Genomic DNA, 27,078 nt, shown 5'->3' with positions numbered 1-27,078 from the left:
AGTGTTAGGCCTTAGCTTTGACAAATTTCTCGCTTAATTAGTTTATTTCCATAATAAGTCTTTTGTGAAGACTATTTTTATCAATTAGTACTATTTTAAAAAAACTAATATTCTCTTCATTCCAACTAAGTTTGGTCCATTTTTTTATACGGAGATGAATAAATTGTGTTGAATGAGTTAAATGATAATAAAATAAAATAGGAAAGAGAAAAAAAGTAGGAGAGTAAAATAGGTGATGTAGTAAAGTAAAAATGATTAGTTGTTTTGTTTTTTTTAAAAAAAAAAATGATTCAACTTTGTTGAAACGTCCTTATAAGGAATATGACTCAACTTGTTGGAACGTAGGAAGCTTGTTTCTTTGAATTACATGTCACCACTACACCAAATTTATCTTATAAGGACACAAAATTATAGATGCTGAAAATTTTGCAAATTGACCAATATTGAGGGCACCGAGCGTGCTTAAGTAGGACATAAAATTCGAGACACAATTACTTGTTTGAAATTATTTTATTTGTAGCGCTTTCATTTGCGTCCCTTGATTTTAGTTGAGACACCAAAATTGAAAACACTAATTAATGACCTTAATTTACTTAAAATGTCTTTAGACATTTTTTCCCCATTGTGTTGTGTGTATGTATCAAAACCCAGACATGATCACTACACCATCAACCAAACTTTTTTGAACTTAAGCCTTATAATTGGCAATAAATTATGAGTTGTTACATTTAAAGGATTTATGACAAACATCCTCGAAATAAAATCTATGGCGGATAATAAATTTATAGTAAGTTCCTAGAAAATGAGAATGAGAACGATAATGATGTATAAAGAGAGTAGCATGTTAGGTTATCGTAATCAAGGGCCCCTCAAAGAAAGCAGCAGCAGCCATACGATTTGGGCATGCATAATATATTTACTAACAAACAAAAATGTCATTTTCCAATCCAATAACCGATAACAAATTAGCCTATTTCATCAATTACTACTATTAACTATTACCCATTTTCTCTTAATTTACATTGCACTAGTGAATCTTAAAGCATGTAATAGTTTAAATTAAATTGTTGATATTTTTAGTTTTTTTTATAAGAATGGGTAGTTTTTACTTTGGTGTCGCAAAGAGGGTATATATGTGCGGTCCAATTTGCCAATAATGTATATTTAAGGTGGAATTATTTGTGATGGTGAGACAAAAATGTCATGTGTGCACATCCAACTAAGCTTATGGGTGATGTTGCCAAACTTAGGCAAATTTATTTGTTTTTGACGACCCTACACATCACAACACTTCAATTTCATAAATTATTGGGACACCCCTTTTACTCATTATGTAACATGTAAAGCATGTAATGATATATAAATCTATTAAATGGTCCAGCAGTCGTAGAGAGAGACAGAGAGGGAATGAATATAGAAAAAGCTTATCCAATAGCAATTGTTGACATCCACCAGAAGGAGGGAAGAAACCTGTCATGTAATAGACAGATGAGAATGTAAATCAACAATAACATGTGACCATGCACAATATAGCTTAAGTTCACAATTAATTTGTATACAATTTATGTTGCTTGATTCATATCCAATTGAAAGGAGTAGGATTAAAGAAATTATATTGATGGAGATTAATTATACACCCAATTTTGTATATAGTCAATTAAAATTATAAATAACAACACCCAAATATTTCAACTTCTTTAATGGTATGTGCATGTATATCTCATACTCCCCCCGTCCCTCTGTAGTAGAGGCATTTCTTTTCGGCACGATATTTAAGAATTTTTTTTTTAAATGAGTTAAGTAAAAAGAGAATAAAGTAGAAAGGAAAAAGTTAGAGAGATGAAGAGAGAGTCTAGTAAGAGAGATTAAAGTACTTTTTGCCAAAAAAGCAAATGACTCAGTTACAATAGGACAACCCAAAAGGAATATGACTCAGCTTCAGAGGGACGGAGGGAGTACATTGGATGCATTAGTTCAGATGATTCTCAATCATAACATGTTAAGAATCTTTAATTGGTCATGTGTATTTGTGGAACCTAACTTGTTTACATTTTTTCCAAAAACAAGCATTTCAAATATGAATTACTAGAATAAGTATATCTATTAATGATACTATATCTTCTCTAAGTTAAAAAAAACTCAAATTTTATTATTTAATTTGAAACATAACTGTACTCTATTTTTATGAAAAGAAGGCAAGGTAACATGAGTGTTAACAAACAAATAGAAAAAAACATACTAGTTGAAGTGATGGCAAATACTTGTCCCAAGAAGATAGGCAATAAAAGCTTACTGGCATATAACAACACATTGGAAAACAACGTTACCATAAAAGTCCACTGGATTCAAAGTTTAAACCTTATATTCGAAATAAAAAGGGTATGTATATATGTTCACCCTGAAAAAGACTACTCCATGCATTTCTCAATTTTTTTTTTCAAATTGCACCTAATACCTTTGAAATTTGGTCCCCACTAATATAAAAACTATCAATTTGTTTCGATATGTAATGAATGTTATAAACATAACTCAATATCAATCCATAAGATTATGAGATTAGTTAGGTCTAAGTCCCTTTCTATGTAAGCAAAGATGTTTAGGGATCAAATGTCATTTGCTTCTGTACTAATTCCACAATTGGAATGCATCACCGATTCACAATTACAAGTGCATCATCATTCATCCATATTAGTCCATCAATATATCGCAATAAATTTCATATAATGCTCCCATTTACAAAATAAATGCATCATCAAGTTAAACATCTATGCATAAGATCATGTCAAACCCTTCAATTTAGGTTATATGATAAATTAACAAATCAATGCATTATTGTTTAGCTGGTGTTGTTTTGTTGTGTCCTGATCATGGGTGGCTTTTTGGCTATTCTAGACACCTGTTCGTTAGCTGCTTTGATTGGCTTGAGCCTTTCTTTTCAACGCTAATTCAATTAAGTAGAAAACCCTAGAAATGCAATCCTACTTTTTGGGTTATCCGCGTTAGTAATTTTTAATCTCTATGATTAATATTAGTAAGACCAAACATATAGAATGGTCTATATACATTTCTCATATAATGTGTGGTTAGAAGTTTATTTGTGTGTTTGAGTATATGCATGAACTAACAAATTTATATCATAAAAAACGAAAATTTAGTTTAGGGAAGGCAAAAGCACGAGGAGAAAAGCTGACTATCTTTTTGTCACATCTTGTCTTTTGTAAGTGTCCAACTAATAATAGAATTAAACATTTTGGAAATGGAATGAGAGTATTAGAAGAATCTTGAGGGAAGCACATAGGGAGAATCAAGTAATGTCAAAATTCTTTAGTTTTAATATACTCTTGTCAGTTAAATATTATTGCGATAACTTTGACAAAAACAAATACTAGATGACACCATCTCTACATATTTTTTAGCTCAAATTTGGAATTTCTCTTCATGGGAAATTCTCTATCACCAAAACTCATGTAATTACAAACATAATTCCTTGAGACAACACGCAAAACAAAGGGCATCAATTCACCATCAAAGTAAGGACTGTAACCACGTGGTTTAAGATGCTGTTAACCCACAAGATTTCTCCACATTTGATCCACAAAACACAGCACGAAAATTAAGGTTCTTCAACTTCTCAATAATTAATTAATGATTATGTGTGTTGAAGCCAAATGTATGAAGACATTTTGCTTTTTCGTATATATGGCTAACACGGAAAAATATGACTTTCTTGATTTCGTGTAATTTCTTGAAAGATGTTATTTAATTTGTCTGCTTGGATTTTGGTGGATTATATTCCGTGAGTAAGACTTGTATTATCCAATCATTACTAATTTATGGAGTATTAGGATACTCGAAGTCACATGACTTTTTAAATTTCTTGTTTTAGTTCTTTATAATTAGTTATTCTAACGATTATTATAACTTGTACTACTAGTATGCATTGAAGAAAAAAATTTTCTACTCAAATTCTTGTTTTGATTTAGAATTGCCTTGAGAGGTTTATGGTGACACCACTAGTCTATTACTCCATGTTTTTGACATGTGACTTCCACGAGCTTTTAAGATTTTGAACCCTTTTATTAATTAATTCTTGCTGTAATTGTAATATTAATTAAATTTAAAGATCATATTCTGATAATTAAATTGGATCTAAGACGTCTGCTTATGCATTTATCTCTTACCGACTAGGCCAACATAGACACTTTTTTTTCCCACAATTGCAACACTAAATTTAAAAATCATATCATAATAAACACAAATCTCAATTTTTAACTTTGGAGTATGGATACTAACCATTCTCCTGCTAGACACTACACTTTTTTGCGTGCGTTATTATATTTGGTTCCATAGTAAAGCTAAATGATTGCAAGTTTCACATTAATTTAACACCAAAACTTAATGTTGATCAGTTATTCTTCCACATGAAATCTAACTTATCGTTTTATTTCAATAGCTATTTAGTGTTGGCAAATTCTACTCCCAGTCTACCATTTAAATACACATTTTGAATCAACACAAATTTTAATAAACTTGTTGATATAATTGAAAAAGTTAATGATATATGAGACTCATTTTTATTCATTAATATCATAATAGAATGTGAGCATAATGAATTAGTAAAATATACGAGGTCCATTTACTAAAATTGAAAAAAAAAAGTAAGTGTTCCTTTAATCACGAAAATCTCAAAATGATAAAATGTCTCAGATTTTGGCAGAGGGATGAAGTATTTCTTAAACTTGAAATATCTAATAAGGAAAATACTTAAAAAAATAAAAATCTAAATAAAATAATTCTTAAACTTGACATATCCAATAAGGAAAGAGGTGCATGTGCAGGGATGAGAGGGACACGACGGTGACGATGAACGGAGAAAGTCAAACATAACATATGCAATTATTTACTTTTTAGTTCGAAATAAGAGATAGCAGGGGAGAGGTCTCGCCAAACAATCGGTCTCGTCAAATAATTGGGCCTAACTAAATTAAACATTGGAATTTAATTTGTTTTAAGTTAGTAGGGTTTGAATTTAATTCATCACAGGCTACTAAATTAATTAGAATATGGGCTTTTTGTGAACCATGACTTAATTTAAAGATTGAATTACAAAAATGGTTGGATTTATTTTGCTCATAGTCCATAGAATTTAAAAATATCGTCAAAGATTCTTGGACTAGGAGTTTATTTCAAAATTGGTTCTTTTGGCTATTTTTCACCCGAAAATGCCCTTTTGGACTGCTGGGCAATTTTGTCTTTACACATTTTTAACTTTTTCAATCTTATATTATTTCAGTGCAGTCTAAATCTGATATTATTTCTAAATTATCTTTTTCCTTCCTTTTTTCACCATTCACTTTGTTTCTTTATTTCAATATTAGATTTAATTTTATAAATTAAAATTTAAAATTTTGACTTTTAAATACAGATAAATTATTTTAAATAAAATTCTTAATTTTGTCTTTGATTTTCAACCTTTCTCTCAATTGAATGTATTACTTTGATTTTCATTCTTTCAATTATTTGATAGTACTTTTAGAATCTTTGTTTTCTCATTTTTTATTACAAATAAAAGCCATGTACGGTTGGATATTTATTTATGATTTCTAATTATGCTTATATTAAAAATTAGTATATTATTATATATGATGTACAGGTTTTTTGTTTTATTTAAAATAGTGAAATATTTCAAGCAATAACACTAAAAATAATCTGTTTTTTAATATAAAATTATGAAATGAGACAAGAATTCAATTCCTCTATTATGACATACTAGTAATTAATAGGAACTCTCTCTTTTCAGGTGAAACATGGAGTATCTTTTTATCGTACTGAAGAATACATATATACAAATAAGAGAGAAAGAAGATACTGAATAATAAACATGGATTCAGAGGATGATGCTTCTCTAGAAGTGCAAGTTCGAAACTTGCAACCTTGTCTTCATGAAATCTTTGATTTGGGATCTGAAAAATTATCAAAGCCAACTCCTCTCAATTTCTGCTAATTATCATGAAAGATGGAACAAATTAGAAAGACAATGATCTTGAGATTATAAATACATGAGTTGCCTAATAAAGGGCGATCTAAATGAAGTTAGCTAACCTTATAATTCTCGAACTTGAAGGCCACGTTCCTTCTGGATGTCTTGGACACACTTGAGAAGAGATAGGTTTGCCTGATCAACCTCAATTATTTCAAGTCGCTTTTTGTATCCTATGGCATTCGGAATCTCATTTAGCTTAGCACAACCTTTGAGCACTAGGCGTTTCAGTGCTGGGAAGTGGTGTTTTTCAGTAGCCCACTTCTCTAAATCAGATTCCTCAATCAGCAAATATTCCAACTTAACAAATTCATGATCTCTATCAATCTCAAAGCCACACTCTTCATCACTCTCATGGCCATTCTCTTGATTACTCTCATCGTCATACTCTACGTCACTCAAAACGCCATACTCTTCATTACTCTCATCGCCATACTCTTCACCACTCTCATCGCCATACTCTTCATCACTCTCATAGGCACACTTTTCATCACTCTCTTCGCCATACTCATTATCTTGTTCGCCGCTATACTCTTTATCACTCTCATTGCCACACTCTTTATCACTCTCTTCGCCATACACTTCATCACTCTCACCGCCACACTCTTTATCACTCTCTTCTCCATACTCTTTATCTCGCTCATCGACATACTCTCTATCACACTCTTCGTCATACTCATTATCTCGCTCACCGCCATACTCTTTATCACACTCCTCGTCACTCCCTGCAATGGTGTTCCACGTGTGTCCTTCAAAGGCATGATCTCTCAATTTGAGCACTTGAAGAAAGAAAAGATCAGCAATAGCCTTCATATCTTCCCAAGGAAATCGCCAACCACTCAAAGTTAACTTTTTCAGTCTCCTTGGGAAAACAGGCTTTGCTTTTAACTGAAGAAGTGAGCCTTTTTTCACAACTAGTGTCAGCTTCTCAAGTTGACTCAAAAGAACAAGATTCTGAAGCTGATAGTCTTGTTGGTATCTTTCTCCAAAATAAGTGATTGCCAGCTTTTCCACATTGCAAATCAGTTTCATCATCTCTTTTGTACATATCAACTTCTTCACCACAGACAATGTGAGCAGCTCCTCCAAAGCAGAAGCTACTCCTTCCGGATTTGGCAAAAGATCAAAAAAGGAGACAAGATGCATCAAAAGTGGCATCATCCAAATCTCTAAGGGTAGATATACCTCATCCCTTGAGTGTTTGTATTTCTTTGACCTCTTGCTGGGACGAATGATCAAAGATTGAAGATTCTGAAGTTGGGATATGGATGATGGAACCTCCATTGGACATCCGAAAGCAAGGAACCTCAAGTGAAAGAGTTCAAACACTGAAGCTGGGAGGGAGTATGCATTTGTGTCCACCACATCCAACACCCTTAGCAATTTGAACTTGTGCAGACCATGTAATGAGCTTTCATAAGGATGGAAGCTTATAACCGAGTGCATGGTCGAGGCGTATGCTCTTGCAACCTCCCTGAGATCATGATGAGAATTACTGAACCGTCGCTCATAGTTCTCATCTATCGCCTTTATTTTGTACAAGTCACGTACCAAATCATGGACAATGCAACTTTTGATTTTTCCATTAGACTTCATTGCCGTAATGGTAGCTAGATTTTTGCTCACGATATCGGTCACATATTCTTCAGCGTCCTCTTGATTATATACAAATCCTTCAGCCATCCATAACTTGACAAGCATGGAGACTCGAATTTCATACTCATCATGGAAGCCACAGATGTATAAGAAACAAGACCTCAAAGGATGGGACAATTCGGCATAGCTCAAATACAATATAGATTGAAACTGTGCGTCTTCCACGATAAGTGAACGTATATTTTGAGCAACTTCCTCCCATGAGGATTGAGTCTGAATTCTTTGAGACAATATACGAGCAGCTACAACAATTGCAAGGGGCAGCCCCTTACATCCTTTTGCAATATCCTTTCCAATCTTCTCCAACTCAGACGGACATTCTTTGCTTGGAAACACCTTTTGCTTCAGCAGATACCAACTTAAAGGCTCATCCATGAGAACCATCTTGTGAGGTTTAATGAAAAAGCTGGCATCATCATGGATAATCACATCCTCATCCCTTGTGGTTATCATAATCCGACTCCCGTCAAACTTTTCTTTGTTGGCAAATACCTTGCTTATGTCGCACCAAGCTTCAAAACTCCATAGATCATCTAGCACAATCAGGTACTTGTTCTTCCTCAAGATTCGGCGTAATTTGCGTTCCGTTGTGTCACAATCATTCACAAGTCCTTGTTGGACTTGTTTCTCCAAGGAAAATAAGAGCTCTTCAAAGACATTTTTGGTTTGATAATTCTGGGAAACAGTGATCCAGGCGCGAACTGGAAAGTGGTTGACAACTTGCTCATCTTCAAAAACAGCTCTGGCAAGAGTTGTCTTCCCAATACCACCCATCCCTGTGATCGGGATGATGTGCTTTGGAATGTGGTACTCGTTTCTTTTGTATCGGAAGAGCAAAACTCTTAATTTGTCGATGTGCTCCTCCAGACCAACATCGACAGCAGGTGTGGGCGTTGGAGATGACTGAAGCATCCCATCGACAGCAGGTGTGGGCGTTGGAGACGACTGAAGCATCCCGTCGACAGCTGCTGTGGCCGTTGGAGATGACTGAAGCATCCCGTCGACAGCTGCTGTGGCCGTTGGAGATGACTGAAGCATGCCGTCGACAGCTGCTGTGGCCGTTGGAGATGACCGCATCTTCACTCTGATTTGCTGGATGAGCTCCTCCACCTCTTGAGTAATGGAATTAATTTCCTCCATAGCCATTTTCAGCTCGCCAAAATCATACTCCATATCGGTGGCAAGTCCAGCAGCAGATGATCGGATATGCTCGTGCATCCAATGCTCGATAACATCTTCTGCTTCATTGGCTGCAACCCTAATTCTTATTTCCAAGCTGCTGCCTTCATATGAAAACATTTCTGGAAATGTTCGCAAGGTAATTACATTATCACGGAGCTTGCGAATCTCTTCTTTTGCATTGACAGAAATGGGGTATTCATCGTGACCAAGGATGTGGTCTATTGTTTGAACTAGAGAATAGACAACAGCATAAGCCATCTCTTAAAGAAACAGTTTGTGTTTTTTGTTGAGCAGGTAAACAAGAACTGAATCAATTTGGATAAGAATATCAAATGCTGGGTTTTTGATGAGTGGACTCAAACAATTTGGAAGTGAAACAGTTTGGAAGATTATAGTAGTATGATATGAAGTGTTGGGGTTTTTTGGATTGCAGTATGGAGTAGCTTTTACCAGTTCGATTTATATAATGCTCAGTGGAAGGAATTCCCCATATGACCAATTTTTATTATTATTTTTTTTTATCGTAGTGGTTATGGAACTAGTCAGTTGTAATTGTTTGTTTCTCCATTGACTTTATAATAGTTTATATTATTTTTATTCCATTTACCGTTTGTGAACGTGCTAGTCCCTAATTTTAGGATCGCCCCGGTTTGTTTAAAACTGAGCATTATTACACTGTATAAAATGGAATATAAAAACTACTAACTACTCCCTCCGCCCCTCCGTCCACGAAAATTCGTCCCGGTTTGACCGGGCACGGGTTTTAAGAAATGTAATGGAAAGTGAGTTGAAAAAGTTAGTGGATTGTGGGTCCTACTTTAAAAGTATTAGTTTTATAATAAAATGTGAGTAGGAATGAGTTAGTGGAATATGTGGTCCACTACCAAAAATGGTAAAATTGAAATGGGACAAATTTTCGTGGACGGAGGGAGTATTATCAAGTCAATGGAGAAACAAACAATAAATAATTATATTTATTCTCTCCGTCGAATAGAAATTGGCACTTTAGGGTTGGCATGGATTTTAATGCGTAATTTGGTAAAGTAAGAGGGAATGAGAAAAAGTAGTTGAAATTGTGCAGTGGATCGTGCAACCATAAATGAAAAAGTAAAAAAGAAGGTGAAAAAAGTTACCATAAATGGATATGGGACTATTTCTTTGAGACAGACGAAAAAGAAAATATGACCAATTTCTATGGGACGGAGGGAGCATATTTTATGAAGTCAATGAACGTGCTAGTCCCTGTTGTGAAGTCAATGAACATGCTAGTCCCTAATTCGAAGGGCAAAAATCTATAATGCATTTGCACCCCACCAACAGAGTTTTAAATTCGATTCATCAGCCGATGTCACAAGTCTCATGTAGAGGTTATTTAACTCATGTTAAGATCGTGATTTTTACAGCTTTTCGATTATTAGAGCACTCATTATGGATGGGCCGATCTCTAGGCCTTGAGATCGGCCCTTATCAGCCAACCATGGCAGAAGAAGGGCCCAAGAACGGCCATTGCTTCTCTTTCCCTTTTGGTAGATGAGTGATGGCCGATAACAGGCCCCCCATTGTGGAAGAAGGGCCGATTATTAGCCCTTACACGTATCTTCCTTTGTTTTTTATATTCCATACTTTCTACACTATAAATACTCTATAATATTTTAAATTAATTTTGGTTATCGTTGTATACTTTTTTCCAATATTGTAATACAACGGAGATTTGCGTATTAATTTTTTTAGGTTTTAAATTTATTTAATTTGATAATATATTAAATATGGAAGTCTAAAAAAATTAAAATAAAATAGTGATGATGTGAAAATGAAATGGAAGTGGGATAGACCCTTTAGAAGGGCCCTTCTACTGCTGAGAGATATGCACATGAATAAAATGCTGGCGTGGAATGGATCCTCTTGGAGGGTCATTCTATTGTGAATGTTCTTACTGCACATCTAGATTATTATTATGTGACCTTTTTTTTTTGGCCCGATAAACCGGCAAATGATATTTTATCTTTACTTTTTAAAGAAAATGCTTAAGTTGACGAAAGCGAGCCCATAATCCTCTAAATTGTTTGATTTTATAAAAGATATAAGTGAAAAGGTTAATGGGATATCAGACTATTTTTATAAATTAGTATAAAATTAGTTAATGTCATAGTAGAATGCGAGCATAATGAATTAATATAATATGAGTTTCAATTACTAAAATTTAGAAAAATAAATAAATATGGCCTTAAATGACAGAAATTTCAAAGTAACAAAACTGTCTCAGATTTTGCTTATGTGTAACATATGTTGCGTAGTGTGTGACGTCACATCAGCTTCCATATGGCAAATACTTAAACATAAATCTACATAAAAATAAAATCTTGAACATAACAATTCCAGTAGAGGTGCATGTGCCGGGATGAAAGGACGCGACGGTGAAAGTCAAATATAACATACTCCCTCCGTTTCGCGACAGTTGAGGCGGAACTTTTGAGCACAGAATTTTAGAAATGAATGTTGGGTGTGTAAAATAAATAGATAAAAAAGTAAAAGAGAGGAAAAGGTAGAGAGAATAAAGTATAAAGTGAATAAAGTAAGAGAGAGTAAAGTAAGAGAGAGAAAAAAGTTACCAAATATGAAAATGACTCAACTATGAAGAAACTTTTCGAAATGGTAAAATGACTCAATTATGACGAAACGGAAGGAGTATATTGCTAGCATGGAGTTGAGACAGAGCGTTGAAAGATAATTGGGCTTTAATCGTATAGGTTACATTATTAAAATTGGGCCTAACTAAATTAAACCAGATAAATGGGCTTCGAATCAAAAGTGATCTCATTATTCAAGTTGGGCCTAATAAAATTAAACGTTGGAGTTTTAATTATTTTAAGTTAATAGGTTCTGAATTAAGTACATCCCAGGCAACTGGATTAATAGGTTATGGGCTTTCTAGAAACAAAGTGAAATATTGACTTAATTTAATAAATGAGCTATCAGTTAAGTAATCAGCAACTTCAATAATTTAGAATTTTAGATACTGACCTTCGTTTTGGGCCTCCATTAATTTCAAGAGATAGATTTCTATTTAATTATAGGACTGGGCTTCAAATATTAATAATTATGAATTTAGCAGAATTGATGAGTATTAATTGTATATATTTAATTCGTGAAAGCACTCTTATATCGTAAAGAAATAATTCCAGGTAGCATAAACACGTAATCTCTTCATTTGCCATAAATTATCTTAATTTATCATTTTCGTCCGTCCATAAACAGTTGCTCCTTTTAATTTTTTGGTATTTTTTGTGCCACCAAAAGTAATTGTAGGCGAGAACCGAGCTATGCAATGCTTCTATATGCGAACTAGAATGCTTGAGATCTTAGAGAGAAGAGAGAATGATTGATGGTATGTTCTCCTCTCCCAAACTCCACCTATTTATAGGATATGGGAGACCACCTCAAAGGTCTTGACATTAAGGCATACTATAATTAATGCATTTGGAGATTACCAAAAGATGAAAGGTCAAAGGCCTAGCCTTTTCAAATTTCCCACATGTTCCATGTTTTCCTACAATCCCCCACATTGGTTAGAGCGCTGCAAGCTCAAACCAAGACCAGACACAAATGCATGTATGCAGACTCTTTGCTCAGTTCTCGAGAAACGATACTGTCTTTGGAGAGGTAACTTGTGGTTTTGAACCTTCCATAGTCAACACTATCGGACATACTGGCGGGTTAGTGGACGAGATGCCTTGAACTATTCTTCCTTGGTGTATGCCTAGTCAATAGCATCAACACAATATTGTCCCAACTCCATCATTTCTCACGTTTGTGTCCGTTTCGGCCGTGGAACACCTCTTTGAAATTCATAAGTGACTCACCCACACGAAGCGGCCCCACTTCTCACTTACATAGGTGATTCTTTCATGAGTATCCTGTCATACTTCATCTCCCCGAGATTTCAAGAATCATTAAAAGTCAAAAGACTTAGCCTCTTACCACGTGCATGTTACAACACTCAATGCTTTCTGAAGAATGAGCGAAGACTAAAATCTTCTGAGTGTTACAACTATATTTATATAGCTTTGTGTCACGACCGCACTTTGCTAAGGATAGCGAAAGCGGGTAAATCGCGACTAATGGAGGGATTAAAGAAACGGGGAAAGAAAAGGGGAAAGAACTTGTGAATATGCCCGAAGGCCAAGTCGATCATATCATAGAATAGAAGTCAAATGTACCATGACATGATCTTAGAACTAGAATAAACATTACATCAATAAATCAGAGTTCGAAGGTGAGATTCTAAGATGTCTCACTTCACAAAAGAGCAGCAGAATAAGTCCATACTAGACGACTTCGTGTATGAAGACACGAATCGTGAAAAAGATCCACTGGATTATTTAGTAGCATCGACTCCGATCATATCTCCATCCTCTTGACGTTCAACCTGCACATTTATAAATACATGCAGGGCTGAGTACAGGAGTACTCAGTGGACACATGCCGAAAACAAAACATACAGTATATAGTTGTCATCCATCTACAGTATCGCACGGGGTTTTTCTCAAAAGGCCCGAGCATACTAAATTCTCTGTGATCTTAAAAGTCTGATTGCAGTCTAAGTTCTTTTGGATCCTCGCCTTATCTGAGAATCGTGTACCGTGAAGGTGGCCACCTTCAGCGGACACATCGCCGGCCAACCGCTGATGGCTCACGGCTCTCGTGCACGTTATTCCGAACAAGATTTGTGGTCCTATTGGGAACCGAATTCGTTAAACTCGGGCTGGCATCGCCAAAACCCGCGGGCTATTACCCCAACAGATAGGCCTCAAAACAAACATTTTATGGCATGACAACAACTTTAAAACAATCACTGCTTCATTTTGAGAAAAGATGATTTTTCATAATTTCACAAATATTTGCTTTATATCCACACTATAGTGCTGGATATTAAAAGAAAGCCCACCTAATATGCTTATGTCTCAACTCAATTACTCGCTTTGGCCTCACTCGCCCTCGAGCAATTTATCCCTTGAAAATAAATAACGTAGCACGCTAATTAATACTTGAATTATTTCTCTTTAGAAAGAATGCATGCATCCTATTGGATAGCACCTATATCTCAGTCTCGGCTTATAGGATTGTTCTTAATCCTACCTCAGCTTCACTACTCTGCAAAGTTTATTTATTCTCTTTATTAACTTGGAGAAATTCTATTCTCTAAACAAATACTCGGCCCTTATTTACAAGAATAGGAATTCTTGGAAAGTTTCTTCTAAAATTCTTTTCTTCGGATTTTTCTTAAGGCCGCCCATGGCGTCACGGGGCGACGCCGGTCGGCTTTTGCGTCTCCCACTGTACTACTTTATTTTCCCGGAATCTATATAAATTATTTGAAAATTAATTCCTCGGCTTTTGAGCTCCAACTCAAATATTTTCCATCTCCGGAACTTAGTAGATTATTCGGGAATTAAATTATTGAGTTCCATCTCAATTTCTTAAATTAATTCCAACCTTTCTTAATTAAGTTCTTGGCCCGAAGCCCACTGCATTCACTTTCTTAACTACTAGAGCCCCACTTAATAAATTAAAGTGGCCCAAGAATAGACAAAAAAAAAACAACCTCATCCTATTTAAATTATTCGAGCCCATACTTTTAATTTCCTCTGGCCCAGCTACTCAATTCAAGTGGCCCAATTTTAATTAAAGTCAGCCCAATACTCCTTCCATTTGTCGGCTACTTCCCCTCTTCTACCAACATCTCCAAAAATTAACTTCCTTAGATTGATGAACAGAGATGCAGGCGGCGGTTTCTCTCCTCGGCTCGGCGCCGCCTCCGGCAAGATTGGCGCTGCTCCGCATCGCCGGAGCTCGCCCCCTTCTCTTTCTCCATTCCTCTTTTCTTCCGATCCTCCAATTTAGCTCTTGACTCCTAATTGAAGATTCAAAATTATAGTTTAGGGGAAATGTCTATGGCGGCTCCTCTCCTAATTCGCCGCCGCCGCTGTTCCAAGCTCGCGGCTGCTCCTCCTCGGCGGCCTTGACTCCGTCGGTTCTCCATTCGGTGAAGTCCCGGTTAGGGAGAAGGCGTCGCCTCTCCCTCCGTCGGCTTCTCTCTCTCGCTCGGTGGCCTCACCGCACCGCCGCCGACGTCGCTCGCCGTCGGCCTCGGCAAGGATGCCGCCGTCTGCCTCGCCCCTGCTGCCGCCGTGATCCGCAGCTTCTCCGTTGAAGTTCTTCGGCTCCGTCGACACTCGCCGTCGCCCGGTCGCCCCTCCGCCTAAGCTAAGTCCTCTCCCCCTACCCCTTACTCCTTTTTCGAGTTATGGCAGTAGCTTATTTTTGGAAAAAAAGTTCTCCATTGGAGTCTTGTGTGGCTTATGGTGATATATTGCTCAATTTCAAGATCTTGCTATATTTTTGCTTATGATACTATGCCACTGAATTCATAGGGAGGGGGTATCATGCGGCTATCTCTAATTTGCATAGCTCTAAGCTCTTGAGCTTCAACTTAGTGTTACATGATTGCTATTGTTTTCATCCTTGCTGTGAGGATCCTATGAAAATTCTAAGTTCTTGTGCTATCTATTGTTGTCCTACATGATGCGAAGATTATTGGTGTTGAGGTTGTTTACCTCGCTTGGTGATTTCGGTTCGGTGGTGGCGGTCTCTCGCCTTCGCCGCCGCTTCCTCTCCTCTCCGTCGCCCCGCGCTTAGTGTCGTGAGTGGGGTGGCGGAGGTGAAGGGGAAGGTGGCTCTTATATGGTGCTAATCTATTGGAAGCTAGGTTTGAGACTTGGAGCCAAAGGCTCCTATTTTGGGCCTGTTAGCTCTCTCACTTTCGAGCTTGATGATTGTGAGATTCTTGCCGTTTTGGTGATGGTGGCTGATCTTCTTGGCTGATTTCTCGGCCTTGATCAACGGGGAGATGAGAGTTTGTCTCATCTTCTACTTTTGGGCTTGTGTAGGAGCTCTTTCTTCTATGCCTTCTTTGTCTTGAATCTCTTTTGATGTTAGATGAAGTGGTGACAAAATTTGGCTTACCTCATGCTCTATCTTGTAGCTCTTCTAGCTGCACTATTCACCTACTTGCTCTATCTCTTATTTAGCTTGTGCTTCCCTCCCTCTTTACTTGTGTGTAACTTTCTAACCCCCAATTTGGTGTAAACTTTGTAGGTACATGGAGGCATTCTTGGAGCTTGTGGAGGGAAGCAAAATCGAGATTAAGAAAGAGAGGGAAAGAAAGGAGATGCTCCTCTTGAGCTCATTTGGTTCTATTCCCAATTTAGTTTGCTTCCAAACTTGAGAATTAAAGAAGTAGGATAGATAGCGTAGAATAGGTGCATGTTGATTTTTATCACACTTGCAGGCATGTACTATTTCCATCATCCATGTATTTCTATTTCTTCACAGTGTATCCACATTTCTCTAATAAAAGTATTTTCTCCATTTTTATTCTTGAACTTAAATTTTCCTTGCATTTTATTTCCTCCAACGAAGATACTTAAATTACTCCAAAGTCGAATACAACGAGGAAAGTACGATTACACATCTTCTAAAAGAAATTAATTAAGCTAATAAATCTGATTTATCTCGAAAGAAGGGAACGAAATTCCGGGGCGTCACACTTTGTTTCCCATTGAACCAATCCCATCGGATCTCCATTCGTATGGTTGGGTTACCACTATACTCATCTTTTAAGATGTGGTTTTCAGTCTCATTCGTTTTAGCAATTTATGCATTTGATCACGGTTTAAACCTTTTGTTAATGGATCCGCTATGTTATCCACCGACTTAACATAGTCAACTGCGATAACACCACTTGTGATCAACTGCCTTACGGTATTATGTCGTCGACGAATGTGTCAAGACTTACCATTATAGAAGCCACTATGTGCTCTACCTATAGCTGCTTTACTATCACAGTGTATCACTACTGTGGGCACTGGCTTCTTCCAACATGGAATACATTCAAGGAAATTTTTGACCCACTCGGCTTCTTCCCCTGCTTTATCTAAAGCGATAAACTCAGATTCCATGGTGGAGCGAGAAATACACGTCTGTTTCGTTGACTTCCACGAAACAACACCACCCCCCACAGTGAACACATACCCACTCGTCGAAAATGAGTCTTTTGAATCAGAGATCCAATTTGCGTCACTGTACCCTTCAAGTACTTGAGGATATCTTGTGTAGTGCAGTCCAATGTCAATAGTATACTTCAAGTATCTCAAAACTCTACACAGAGCTTTCCAATGTTCCTTGCTTGGATTGCTCGTGAATCGGCTCAACTTGTTCACCGTACAAGCAAGATCTGGTCTAGTACAGTTCGTGATAAACATCAGATTTCCTATACCCATAATAATATCAAAACTTGTGTATGAATGAGAGAATCAATATCCGCTGACAGCTCAATTGAATTAACTCGCAACAAGTTCTCTAGAAAATCGTGTATATTGAAATAATGACAGCTCATAATCAACAACTTCTCTGCATTTATTTAGCATTGAGTTCTCCAGAAAAATCGTCTGAACGGAATACCAAAGGTTGTATCATAGCTTGTGGGACTGTTTCCCACTAAGAGTAAGTATTGCTTCAAAGAAGAGATACCCTATAATAAAAACCTTCTTCTGAGATACAACTCATCTGATTGAACACCGGTTCTATCACTTTTAAATATATCCCAACCTCAGTCAGATTAGTCCTATAAAATCAACAACTTCTACTTTTCTAAGCTCTTTAAATTTTCTACCTCTTTACCTCATCATTGGTCCATGTACTCTTTGTTCTAAAAGTCTGGGTAATCCCCATATGATGCAACATATATACGAAATGCACTCTATAATTAATGGACAATGTAGGGCGGCTAACCCTTCTCTCCTCGATGACAAATGTTCATGATAATTCAAATGCATGTAACTTATAACTATGTATCGTGTGATATTTATGAATGTCATGTCCCAGCGGGATTCTATCCCCGCTCTGATACCACCTAAACTGTCACACCCCAACCCCTATGACGTATACACTTACTATATATAAATCCAAAATTTAAAATAATAACCCCAGTTCAAGTACATAAAGCACACATTATATAATTTCAAAAACCACTATTTATCAAGTACATATTTCAAAACATTCTGAAATGCAGTGGAAACCTCTCACCACTCTATATATTATACATTTGTCTACATGCAAAAATAATGAGGAGGGGAAGGTTGCCAAAATACGTCAGCCGTCGACCCTGATAACATATGGAGTTCCTATGACTCTCGTTGACCCAAAAAAGTTCACTGATATCTTTTTCCTGAAAAATATTAGTGGTTTATATGAGCCACAACTCAGTGTGTATAAACCTTACCTTTAATTCCACATCTCAGAATCAAACATATTCTTTAATCAATATATATATATAACAATAACCAACAAATATTAGAAACAATTTCATATACATATGCATATGCCACTCTGTTCAATTTATTATTCTGTGACAAATCAAGCCTGACATCTGCCCGGGATTCCATTGTATCATGGCCCGAAGGCCTCATTGCCATTGTACATATATATATGACCCGAAGGTCCATTGCCATTGTATATATGACCCGTAGGTCTCATTGCCATTGTATACATATATATGCCCCGAAGGTCCATTGCCATTGTATATATGACCCGTAGATCCATTGCCATTGTATATGACCCGTAGGTCCATTGCCATTGATATCAGACCCAGTGCATGACTGTCACAGATCCTCTTTAATCCAATGATTCAAATAATTCCAAAACCATGTGCAAACATTTCAATTGCATTAATTCCATATTTCTATCATATAATTCATTTACAATATATAAAATATATCAATTGCATCAATCACATATTCATACCATATTCCACCATCTATATCAAATAACACATAACTATATCAGAGTCACATCATATAATCAAATTATTCACTTTATTTAACACCTGCAAAAAAGCACATAAAACATGTAAAATTAAAAGTGTGATTTATACGCACCTGATCACGATGGATGAACTACTCAGAAGCTCGATCCCTTCTCTTCGTTTACCACTCTCATATATAGTTGTTACTTCTAAAGCCTAAATAATTTTCTCCTTATTGTTTTGTTTTTCTACTATTCATATTTTGTTTTAATAGCTTTCGATCCTTCTGCAATATATGTATATATACTTGTTTTTCTACTATTCATATTTTGTTTTAATAGCTTTCGATCCTTCTGCAATATATGTATACTTGTTTTTCTACTATTCATATTTTGTTTTAATAGCTTTCGATCCTTATGCAATATATGTATACTGAAGCTTACTCCCTTCTTCCTTTCTAATTCTACTCCTCAAAATAAAGAATAAAAATATTCTATAATCATATATATTGGCGGCAAAACTAGGTGACTCACCTTATACTTTGTTTTGTATTTTATAATAAAAACACGTATAAAATAAATTTTAGTAACGTGTAACTTGATAAAAATTTAGGCTACAAAGTAATCCATAAAAATGCTCAGCTCTGCCACGTACACACATTACGTATAAAATAAATTTTAGTAACATGTAACTTGATAAAAGTTTAGGCTACAAAGTAATCCATAAAAATGCTCAGCTATGCCACGTACACACATTTATTTATTAAGTAACTTTAGTCTATCTATAAACATGCAAATATCTAAATTTATATATATAATATGTTGATAAGAATACGTACACGAACACTATTACTATATCATCCCATGCACATATACACATGTTACCACCATTATTTATTTATATTATGTTGATTTAGAAACTCTCTGATTTGTAATATATATATATATATATATATATATGGTTTTCATCTACCAAAAGAAGTCCCTAAGTATAGAAATACAGACCATATATAAATCGTCAGATTTGGAGATTAATGACCACGATCTAGAATGACTCCTCATTTTTGTTGGGTCATAATAAGACGGATTTGTGTCATGTGAGGGGTAAATTAGGAACCGTCACCTACCGTTTTAGTGAGCGGATTTTATGGGATTTATTAATATTGACAGCAAAATACATTTTCATTTCCTACGCTAGATATTAGGTGAGAGACAAAAGGTTTATCATTTCTTCAAAGCAAAACACAAAATCATTCACTCCTAAACCAAAAAAACCCTTGTAATTTATTTCACACGCTTCAGCAAAATCGGCGATATCTCTCAACAGCGACGCTTCTTTAGCAACGACGACCGCTCGCTCTGCCGGAGCAGGGATCGTGGACGGTAAAGGTTAACAAAACTTTCTAATAACTTCTATTTTTAGTTTTTGGGTCAAAATTGATTCACAATTTCTGGCATTTTTATTCGCTATCCACAAGTTTATGAAAGGATGAAGGTGAACAAGAAAGAAGCACAAAACCAACCTCCGAAAAATGGTATTTGGCCGCCTAGTTGTGGTCATTTCGGTGTCGATTGTTTGGATTTCTAAATTTAGCCCTAATTTTCTAACCTTGGTTGTGTTTCGAATAGCCGCTCAATCTAGTTGGAGAACTTTGAAGAACAATTGAGAGGGAATCATTGATGGCAAAGGCGAGGCCTAAGCAAATATGAATGGTCCCAAAAAAGGTACTTACCGAGATGTCTTTTTCAGTAATGGAGAAATGTGAACTAAACTTTAATATTTTTTTTTGAAAATGGGTAACGGATTTACAGAAAAAACTAAGAATGTCTCTCAGAATTTCATTTTATATACAAGAAACGTATTAGGTCATATATGTAACAGTTTTGTGTCATGTTTACAAACTGTTATTGTTTATATAAGTTGCGTTCAATTTGGAATCACCTAAAATAAATGTATGGTCACTGATTAGCACTGAAATAGTTTTATGGGTTATGAAGTAGCAATATATGAATTAGGTCATGTTTGTATCACTTTTATGTCATAAGTGACTGTAATGTTTATTTTCTCTGATGGAAGTTAACATGGGTGAGAGAAGGCCATTGGAATTGTGGACTATCGACTAGATATAATGGTGTGCTTCAGTATTTAAGAGCTAAAAACTATTGTGTTGAAGTTGGCCAAAAATAATCACAGCTCCCTTTTCATAAAACATCGACATCCAAACATTATGCAACGGACAACAAGAAAATGATGATCGGCGTTGAAAAGATGATAGCAAGCTACAGAGCTTCTGTGATGGCCTTGTCATAAATTTTGGATTTAAAGTATGTTTCATTGATATAATTATGTGCGTATTTAACATATGAATTTTCAAACATTTTATTTCTTCAATGGGTGATACTTTAAAATGACATTGGATTTTATTGTTTCTTCAAATTAGATTTTAATATGAATTATTTTCTGACTCTATGACCAAGGTAAAATATGTTGGTTGTTTGATCTCTTCTGAAAAGTAAAAACACAGTATAAGATGACTCTATGCCATACTTCGTAGATGTTAGAGTCATTTTGAGCAAAAAAGATAAAAAATAAAATCATTAATTTGTTGTGGGAATTTTTGTACAGTAACTAAGCAACTTGTGAGAAAAATTTGATTATGTAAATTAACAGTTCATGACTTCATGTCATAATATATGCATGTAAGAGTCATAATGAGCATAATCAGACAAAAAAAAATAGTATCTGAGAATTCATACATTGGGTCATAATAAATTAATATCTGGGTCATAACATCGTATGGTTAATTTGTGTCATAATAAACCAACATTTGGGTTATTATATAACACTAAGGAGTATCAAAATGCGTCATACAAATCTGATCGAAATATTCGTATCAAACAAACTGAAATAAAATACAAGATTATTCTCATGTTTTTGACATATTAAAAAAAACTCAATATTAATACGGCCAAAGAATACACAAACAATAACCCAAACATCAGCCATTCTTTGGGTCATACTAAACAAATATTTGGGTCATGTCAACTTATGGGTAAATTGGGTCATAATAATCCAATATTCGAGTCATTACATAAAACTACCGAGTACCAGGATGGCTCATACAAATCTGAACGAACTGAGTAATTTTAAACAACTTGACAATGCAAATAAAATGGAGTCCAATAAAAAACTTAAACTGATGTTACTTCAAAAAGGAGAATACATGGTATCAAAGTTCATAATTTCTTCTAGACTGCCGCTTTTCTTTCCATTTATGGAGAAACGGTGCAATATATCTATGCCACAAAAAAACAACTAAAATGAAAATTGATATTGTTAAACAGAATCAGAAAAAATTACGAAAACTAATTTACATATTAAACAATGAAAACCGACTAAAGAAATTAATTATGATATAAAAAACTGATATGAACCTAAATTACCGATGAAACAATCGGTGACGGAGTGTAGAATAATATTAATAAAACATACGAATCGGACAAGAAAATTATTGCATATGAAACAATAATAATGGCAGATTTGTTGAAGAAGATGTAAAATCTGCAAGATATGAAGACGATGAAAATTAACTCCCCAATCACGGAAGGAATTGTTAATGGAAAGAGAGACGTGCATCATTATAGGAATTGGAATAACAATCTAATGAACTAGAATGACACTATTAACCTTTTGGGATTATAAGTGAATAAAAATAAGAAACTTGCAAAAATGTTTAAGCCATTAGATCTTCTCATCTCAAGATTAAAACACCTAATCCTATGGTCTAAATTCGGCCTTCATTTCTGGATTTAAAGTGATACTTATTTGGATCATTTCCCTATATATATATATATATATATATATATAGGGATGTATTCAAATCCTTTTCATATCTTTTGTCCTTTTTCCTTCTTAATCCTAGCCCCACGATTTTGTCATCTGACGGTTAGATTAATGCCACGTGTCATTTAATAATGCACATTTTCATTCTAATAATGCACAGCGGCTAATAATGCAACATTATAGACTAATAATGCACATTTTCATTCTTATAATGCACAACGGCTAATAATGCAACATTATAGACTAATAATGCATTGATCACAACCATCAAATTCAAGGATCCAAGGGCTGAGATTAAGAAGGAAATAGGACACTTAGGGTGCAAAGGAGCCTAACGCACCCCTATATATATATATATATATATATATATATATATATATATATATATATACATATATATATATATATGTATATAGGGGTGTGTTAAAATGACAACACCTTTTAATATGACACCATACCACCAATATCAGCCCTAGGATCTAGAAATCGGATGGTTGATAAGATGCCACATGGCAGCTCATTTTATTTTTATTTAATCAAATTAAAATGATTAAGAGTAAATTAGGAAACCTTTTTTCTCATCAACTGTGGAAACACAAAATTCACGCCCCTTTTCTTACTATTCTCAACTCCACTAATCTCAATTCATCGCTGATTCTGCAAATATAATCTCAATCTCAATTGATCTCAATTTGATTCATCTCAATACACGATCGGTTCAATTTGTCTCAATCTTGATTCTGCAATATTCTTTTCAATTCGAGCTATTCGTTCACCCGATCGATTCAATTTATTTCAGTTTGATTCCTCCAGAATTGAGCTATTCGGTCTATTCAATCGTTGATTCCTCCAAAATCGTTGATTTCTCTGCAATCATACCACAAATTCGAGCTATTCAATTGCAGCTTTCTCTGCAATCAGAATTGAGCTATTCCTCTTCAATCAACGATTTCTCTACAATCGCACCACAAATTCGGTCGAATATGGATGAATCGAAAATCAACTTTGACTTGGATATTTTTCCAGAAGGTGAGCTTTGTTAGATTATCAATTCTCAATCGATTTTTTATGTATTGTCGTGCTATGGATTATTGTCTGATTCAGTGATGGATTGTTTGCTGATTTTGTCAAATTGTAGCGAGTTTTTCTATTTAGGTTCAGATTGTTTTGATTATGATTGGTTGGTGGGGTTTTTTTTTGTTGAAGTGTAGTTTGTGATTTTGATTGATGAGAAGCTTTTGGTTGAGTATTGTTCTGTTTCTGTAGATTTAGGGAATTATACATAATATGTAGGCTATGATTATATGGCAATACAATGTTTCTGTTTTATGTATTTTCTATGTACTAATTGCTGTTTTGCTTATTAAATCTTGCTGTTTATTGAATTGTATATTGCAGTCCATATTATCTGAACTAATTCGGCTTATGTTTTGTTAAATGGTTGTGTAGTGTTTTATTTCATAAGGTTTAATGCAGAATATTGACCTATGATTTTATGGCAATGCTATGTTTAAATATTTCGTACTTTTGTATGCAATAAATGTTGATTCATGTATTGCACGCTGCTATTCACCTAATTGTATATTGCGGTCAATTGTATCTGAACTAATTTGTCTCATGTTTTCTCATTTGATCCAATTGCATGTGTGACAGCATGCCCCGACGAACTCCGGCCAAATGTCGGTATGAAATTCCTTACATTAAATTAATCTCAATTCAAAAGCTATTCAATCACACGATCGGCTCAATTCATCAGCAATCAACGATTTCTCTGCAACCAACAATTTCAATCTGCAACGAGCTATTCAAGCGCTATGGATTATTGTCAGATTCAGTGATAGATTGTTTGTCGATTTTGTCAGATTACAACGAGTTTTGATTATGTACAATATTGATTATGATTAGTTGTCGAGTTTTTTTTTTGGTTGAAGAGTAGTTTATGATTTTGATTGACGAGAAGTTTTTGGGTGCATATTGTTCCATTTCTGTTTTTGGGTAGATTTAAGGAATTATGTAGAATATATAGGCTATGATTTTATGGCAATACTATGTTTCTTTTACTTATTTTCTATGTATTAATTGATGTTTTACATTTTGTTGTTTATACAGTTGTATATTGCAGTCCATACCATTGCGTCAGTATATAAAATGTGGAGAATTAGGTCACCATGACTATAGAAACTGTGGCCGACAAAAAGGAAAATAAATTTGTTAGTTCATTTTTTCATTACCAGATTGCTCTCTTATGCATTGTATATTGCAGTATTACTATTGCCATATTGCAGTCTTAATGAACTATTGCAGACCACACTATTTGCTTCAATCTATTACTTCATTAATTTCACAAGACAATAGGATTAATTATTAATTTTATATAATTGATTCCAGGTTGCCTTCCATTTCAGTAATTAGTGTGGCTTCAATCATTTTCAATTACAATTTTTTACATTACCAGATTGTTGTGTTATGCAATGAATGTTGCAGTGTTACCACGATAATATTGCAGTTTATATATTATTCACAAGAACAATTTAGTATGTGTTGCACTACACGGATATATGAGTTGCAGTGCACCTAATAATAATATGTGTATAATGTTGAGATATATTCTTTGCCTATATTTAATCTCAAGCATGCAAGCAATTTATAATTAACTGAAATCAAAACAACTATGGAGAAAAAGTCGAATCAAATTATGTCTCCCACATTGTCTACACCAAAATTACAAAACTACATGTTTCATTCACACAACCAAGATTTCATTCATGTTCAAAAACGCCACGATTTCATTCATTGGTTACAGTTTGTTGTATTCCACGACCATCTTCTCCACATCTATAGGTCCTCTCTTTTTTACCTCCTCGAATTGATGTGAGGCAAGTCTCAACACACAACGAAATGCCCTATGTTGTTGTTATACAGCATCACTGTACAATATTTTGCACGAAGAAGCTGCAAAGACTTTGATCTGACCAGCAGGGCATTTACAGGCTTGTTTAATATTAGCCGAACTATAAAAAAAAAGATTATTTCAATACTGCATTATTCAAAATGATAAACTGCAATATATAACATGCAAAACTGCAAGATGATGCATTATCCTAAATGGCCCTCTGCAATATATAACAAACAAGACTGCATTATTCTAAATGTTGCACTGCAATGTACAACAAGCAATACAACAAGATGATGATGCATTATTCTAAATTGCCCAAGGCATTATTCTAAATTGCCCAAGGCATTATTCTAAATGGTTTGCAATGTTCCGAATCATGCACAGTCAAATAGAGTTAGCAATGCGCTTGCTTTACTTCAAGTAACATCGCTCTCTGTTTCCATACAGATTTGTTTGCTTCTATCTGCAAAGTGGTTTGTTGATTGTTGTTTTGCTGCAAATGCGCTGCCTATTGTGGCCCCTATTCATTATTTATTTATGAAATTGCTGAAGTTGTAATTGGAGACATTTAACCGCTCTTGCAGCTAATCATGAATACCTATCTGGCTATTTTTTTTCTGATCATCTGATGTATTGGATACTCTAAATAGAATAATGTTATATAATGAAGGAGCATATCTTATGGACCTTCTTAGGCTTACATGCTTTTCACTTTTGTTGCAGTGTGTAGCCTCTCATCCAGATACAAGAATGTTATTTTCTCATTGTTAATTTTCATTTTTGTTGCAGGATTCATGATAATGCATTATTCTAAATTTCCCACACAATGAAATATTGTCCACCAAATAAGCAACATCCAAGAAATGAATCATATACAATAAAACAACATACAAAATGAAGTAGATACAAAATGAATCATGCAGTACCATTATTAACACTACTTTTATACATAATACAAGCAAATCAGCAATTGACCCAAATCATACAGTAACATAATTAACACCACTTTTATAATTAACACCTCTTTTATACATTAATACAACCAAATCATCCACAAAATGAATCATACAACCAATCAGAAACTAGCAACCATAGAAGCATAAAATTGACCCAAATTCCATATACTAGAAACCTTGGATGTTTTTGGTCAGATACATTAATACAAGCAAATCAGCAATTCAGCAAATCATCAAATCAGCAATTCACTTCGAGTACAACAACACTTAATCCAATAGAAAAAAAATCACAATAGTCGGTCACAATGTGTCAAAAAAACCTTCATACATGGAGCAAATAGCTATGAAATTTCGAAAATCACCAAAAACAGATTAAAACCTCAGATCCAAAAATCAGCAATTCACTTCAAGTATAGCAACACTTAATTCAATAGACAAAAAATCACAATAGTCGGTCACAATGTGTCAAAAAAACCTTGATACATGTAGCAAATAGCTATAAAATTTTGAAAATCACCAAAAACAGATTAAAACCTCAGATCCAAACATTAAACAAGGCATCAATTGAATGAATAATACACATACATAAATCTGCATACACAAAGTAACATTCCAGAAATTAAACCTATTTCGATCAACCCTA

The 27,078-nt window shown here is 34.8% G+C and overlaps 1 protein-coding gene and 1 long non-coding RNA gene across 3 annotated transcripts; one reads left to right on the top strand and one right to left on the bottom strand.

Annotated features, from left to right (window-relative positions):
- Nucleotides 1-5,750: 5,750 nt before the first annotated feature.
- On the bottom strand, nt 5,751-9,298 carry LOC125217233 (disease resistance RPP8-like protein 3). Of its 2 annotated transcripts, none has more exons than XM_048119001.2 (2): nt 6,103-9,298; nt 5,751-5,997 (listed from the first exon to the last, which is right to left on the bottom strand). In XM_048119001.2, the coding sequence occupies exon 1, from the start codon at nt 9,134-9,136 to the stop codon at nt 6,104-6,106; it is 3,033 nt and encodes a 1,010-aa protein (XP_047974958.1). In that variant the 5' UTR covers nt 9,137-9,298; the 3' UTR covers nt 5,751-5,997; nt 6,103. The 2 variants fall into 2 exon arrangements, with proteins under 2 accessions (XP_047974958.1, XP_047974959.1); XM_048119002.2 differs by having other exon boundaries at nt 5,751-5,963.
- A 10,456-nt stretch (nt 9,299-19,754) lies between these two features.
- On the top strand, nt 19,755-21,151 carry LOC125202704 (uncharacterized). Its single transcript, XR_007173165.2, has 4 exons — nt 19,755-20,122; nt 20,218-20,274; nt 20,369-20,464; nt 20,817-21,151. It is a non-coding gene; the product is annotated as an uncharacterized LOC125202704 (long non-coding RNA).
- The last annotated feature ends 5,927 nt before the right edge of the window (nt 21,152-27,078 follow it).

Source organism: Salvia hispanica, chromosome 2 (genome assembly GCF_029641045.1).
Source record: "Salvia hispanica isolate PSC_SH4W2 chromosome 2, Shi_PSC_v1, whole genome shotgun sequence".
NCBI classification, from domain to species: Eukaryota; Viridiplantae; Streptophyta; class Magnoliopsida; order Lamiales; family Lamiaceae; genus Salvia; species Salvia hispanica.
Note: the sequence above shows the minus strand (reverse complement) of the source record. Positions and strands in the feature narration are given on the sequence as shown.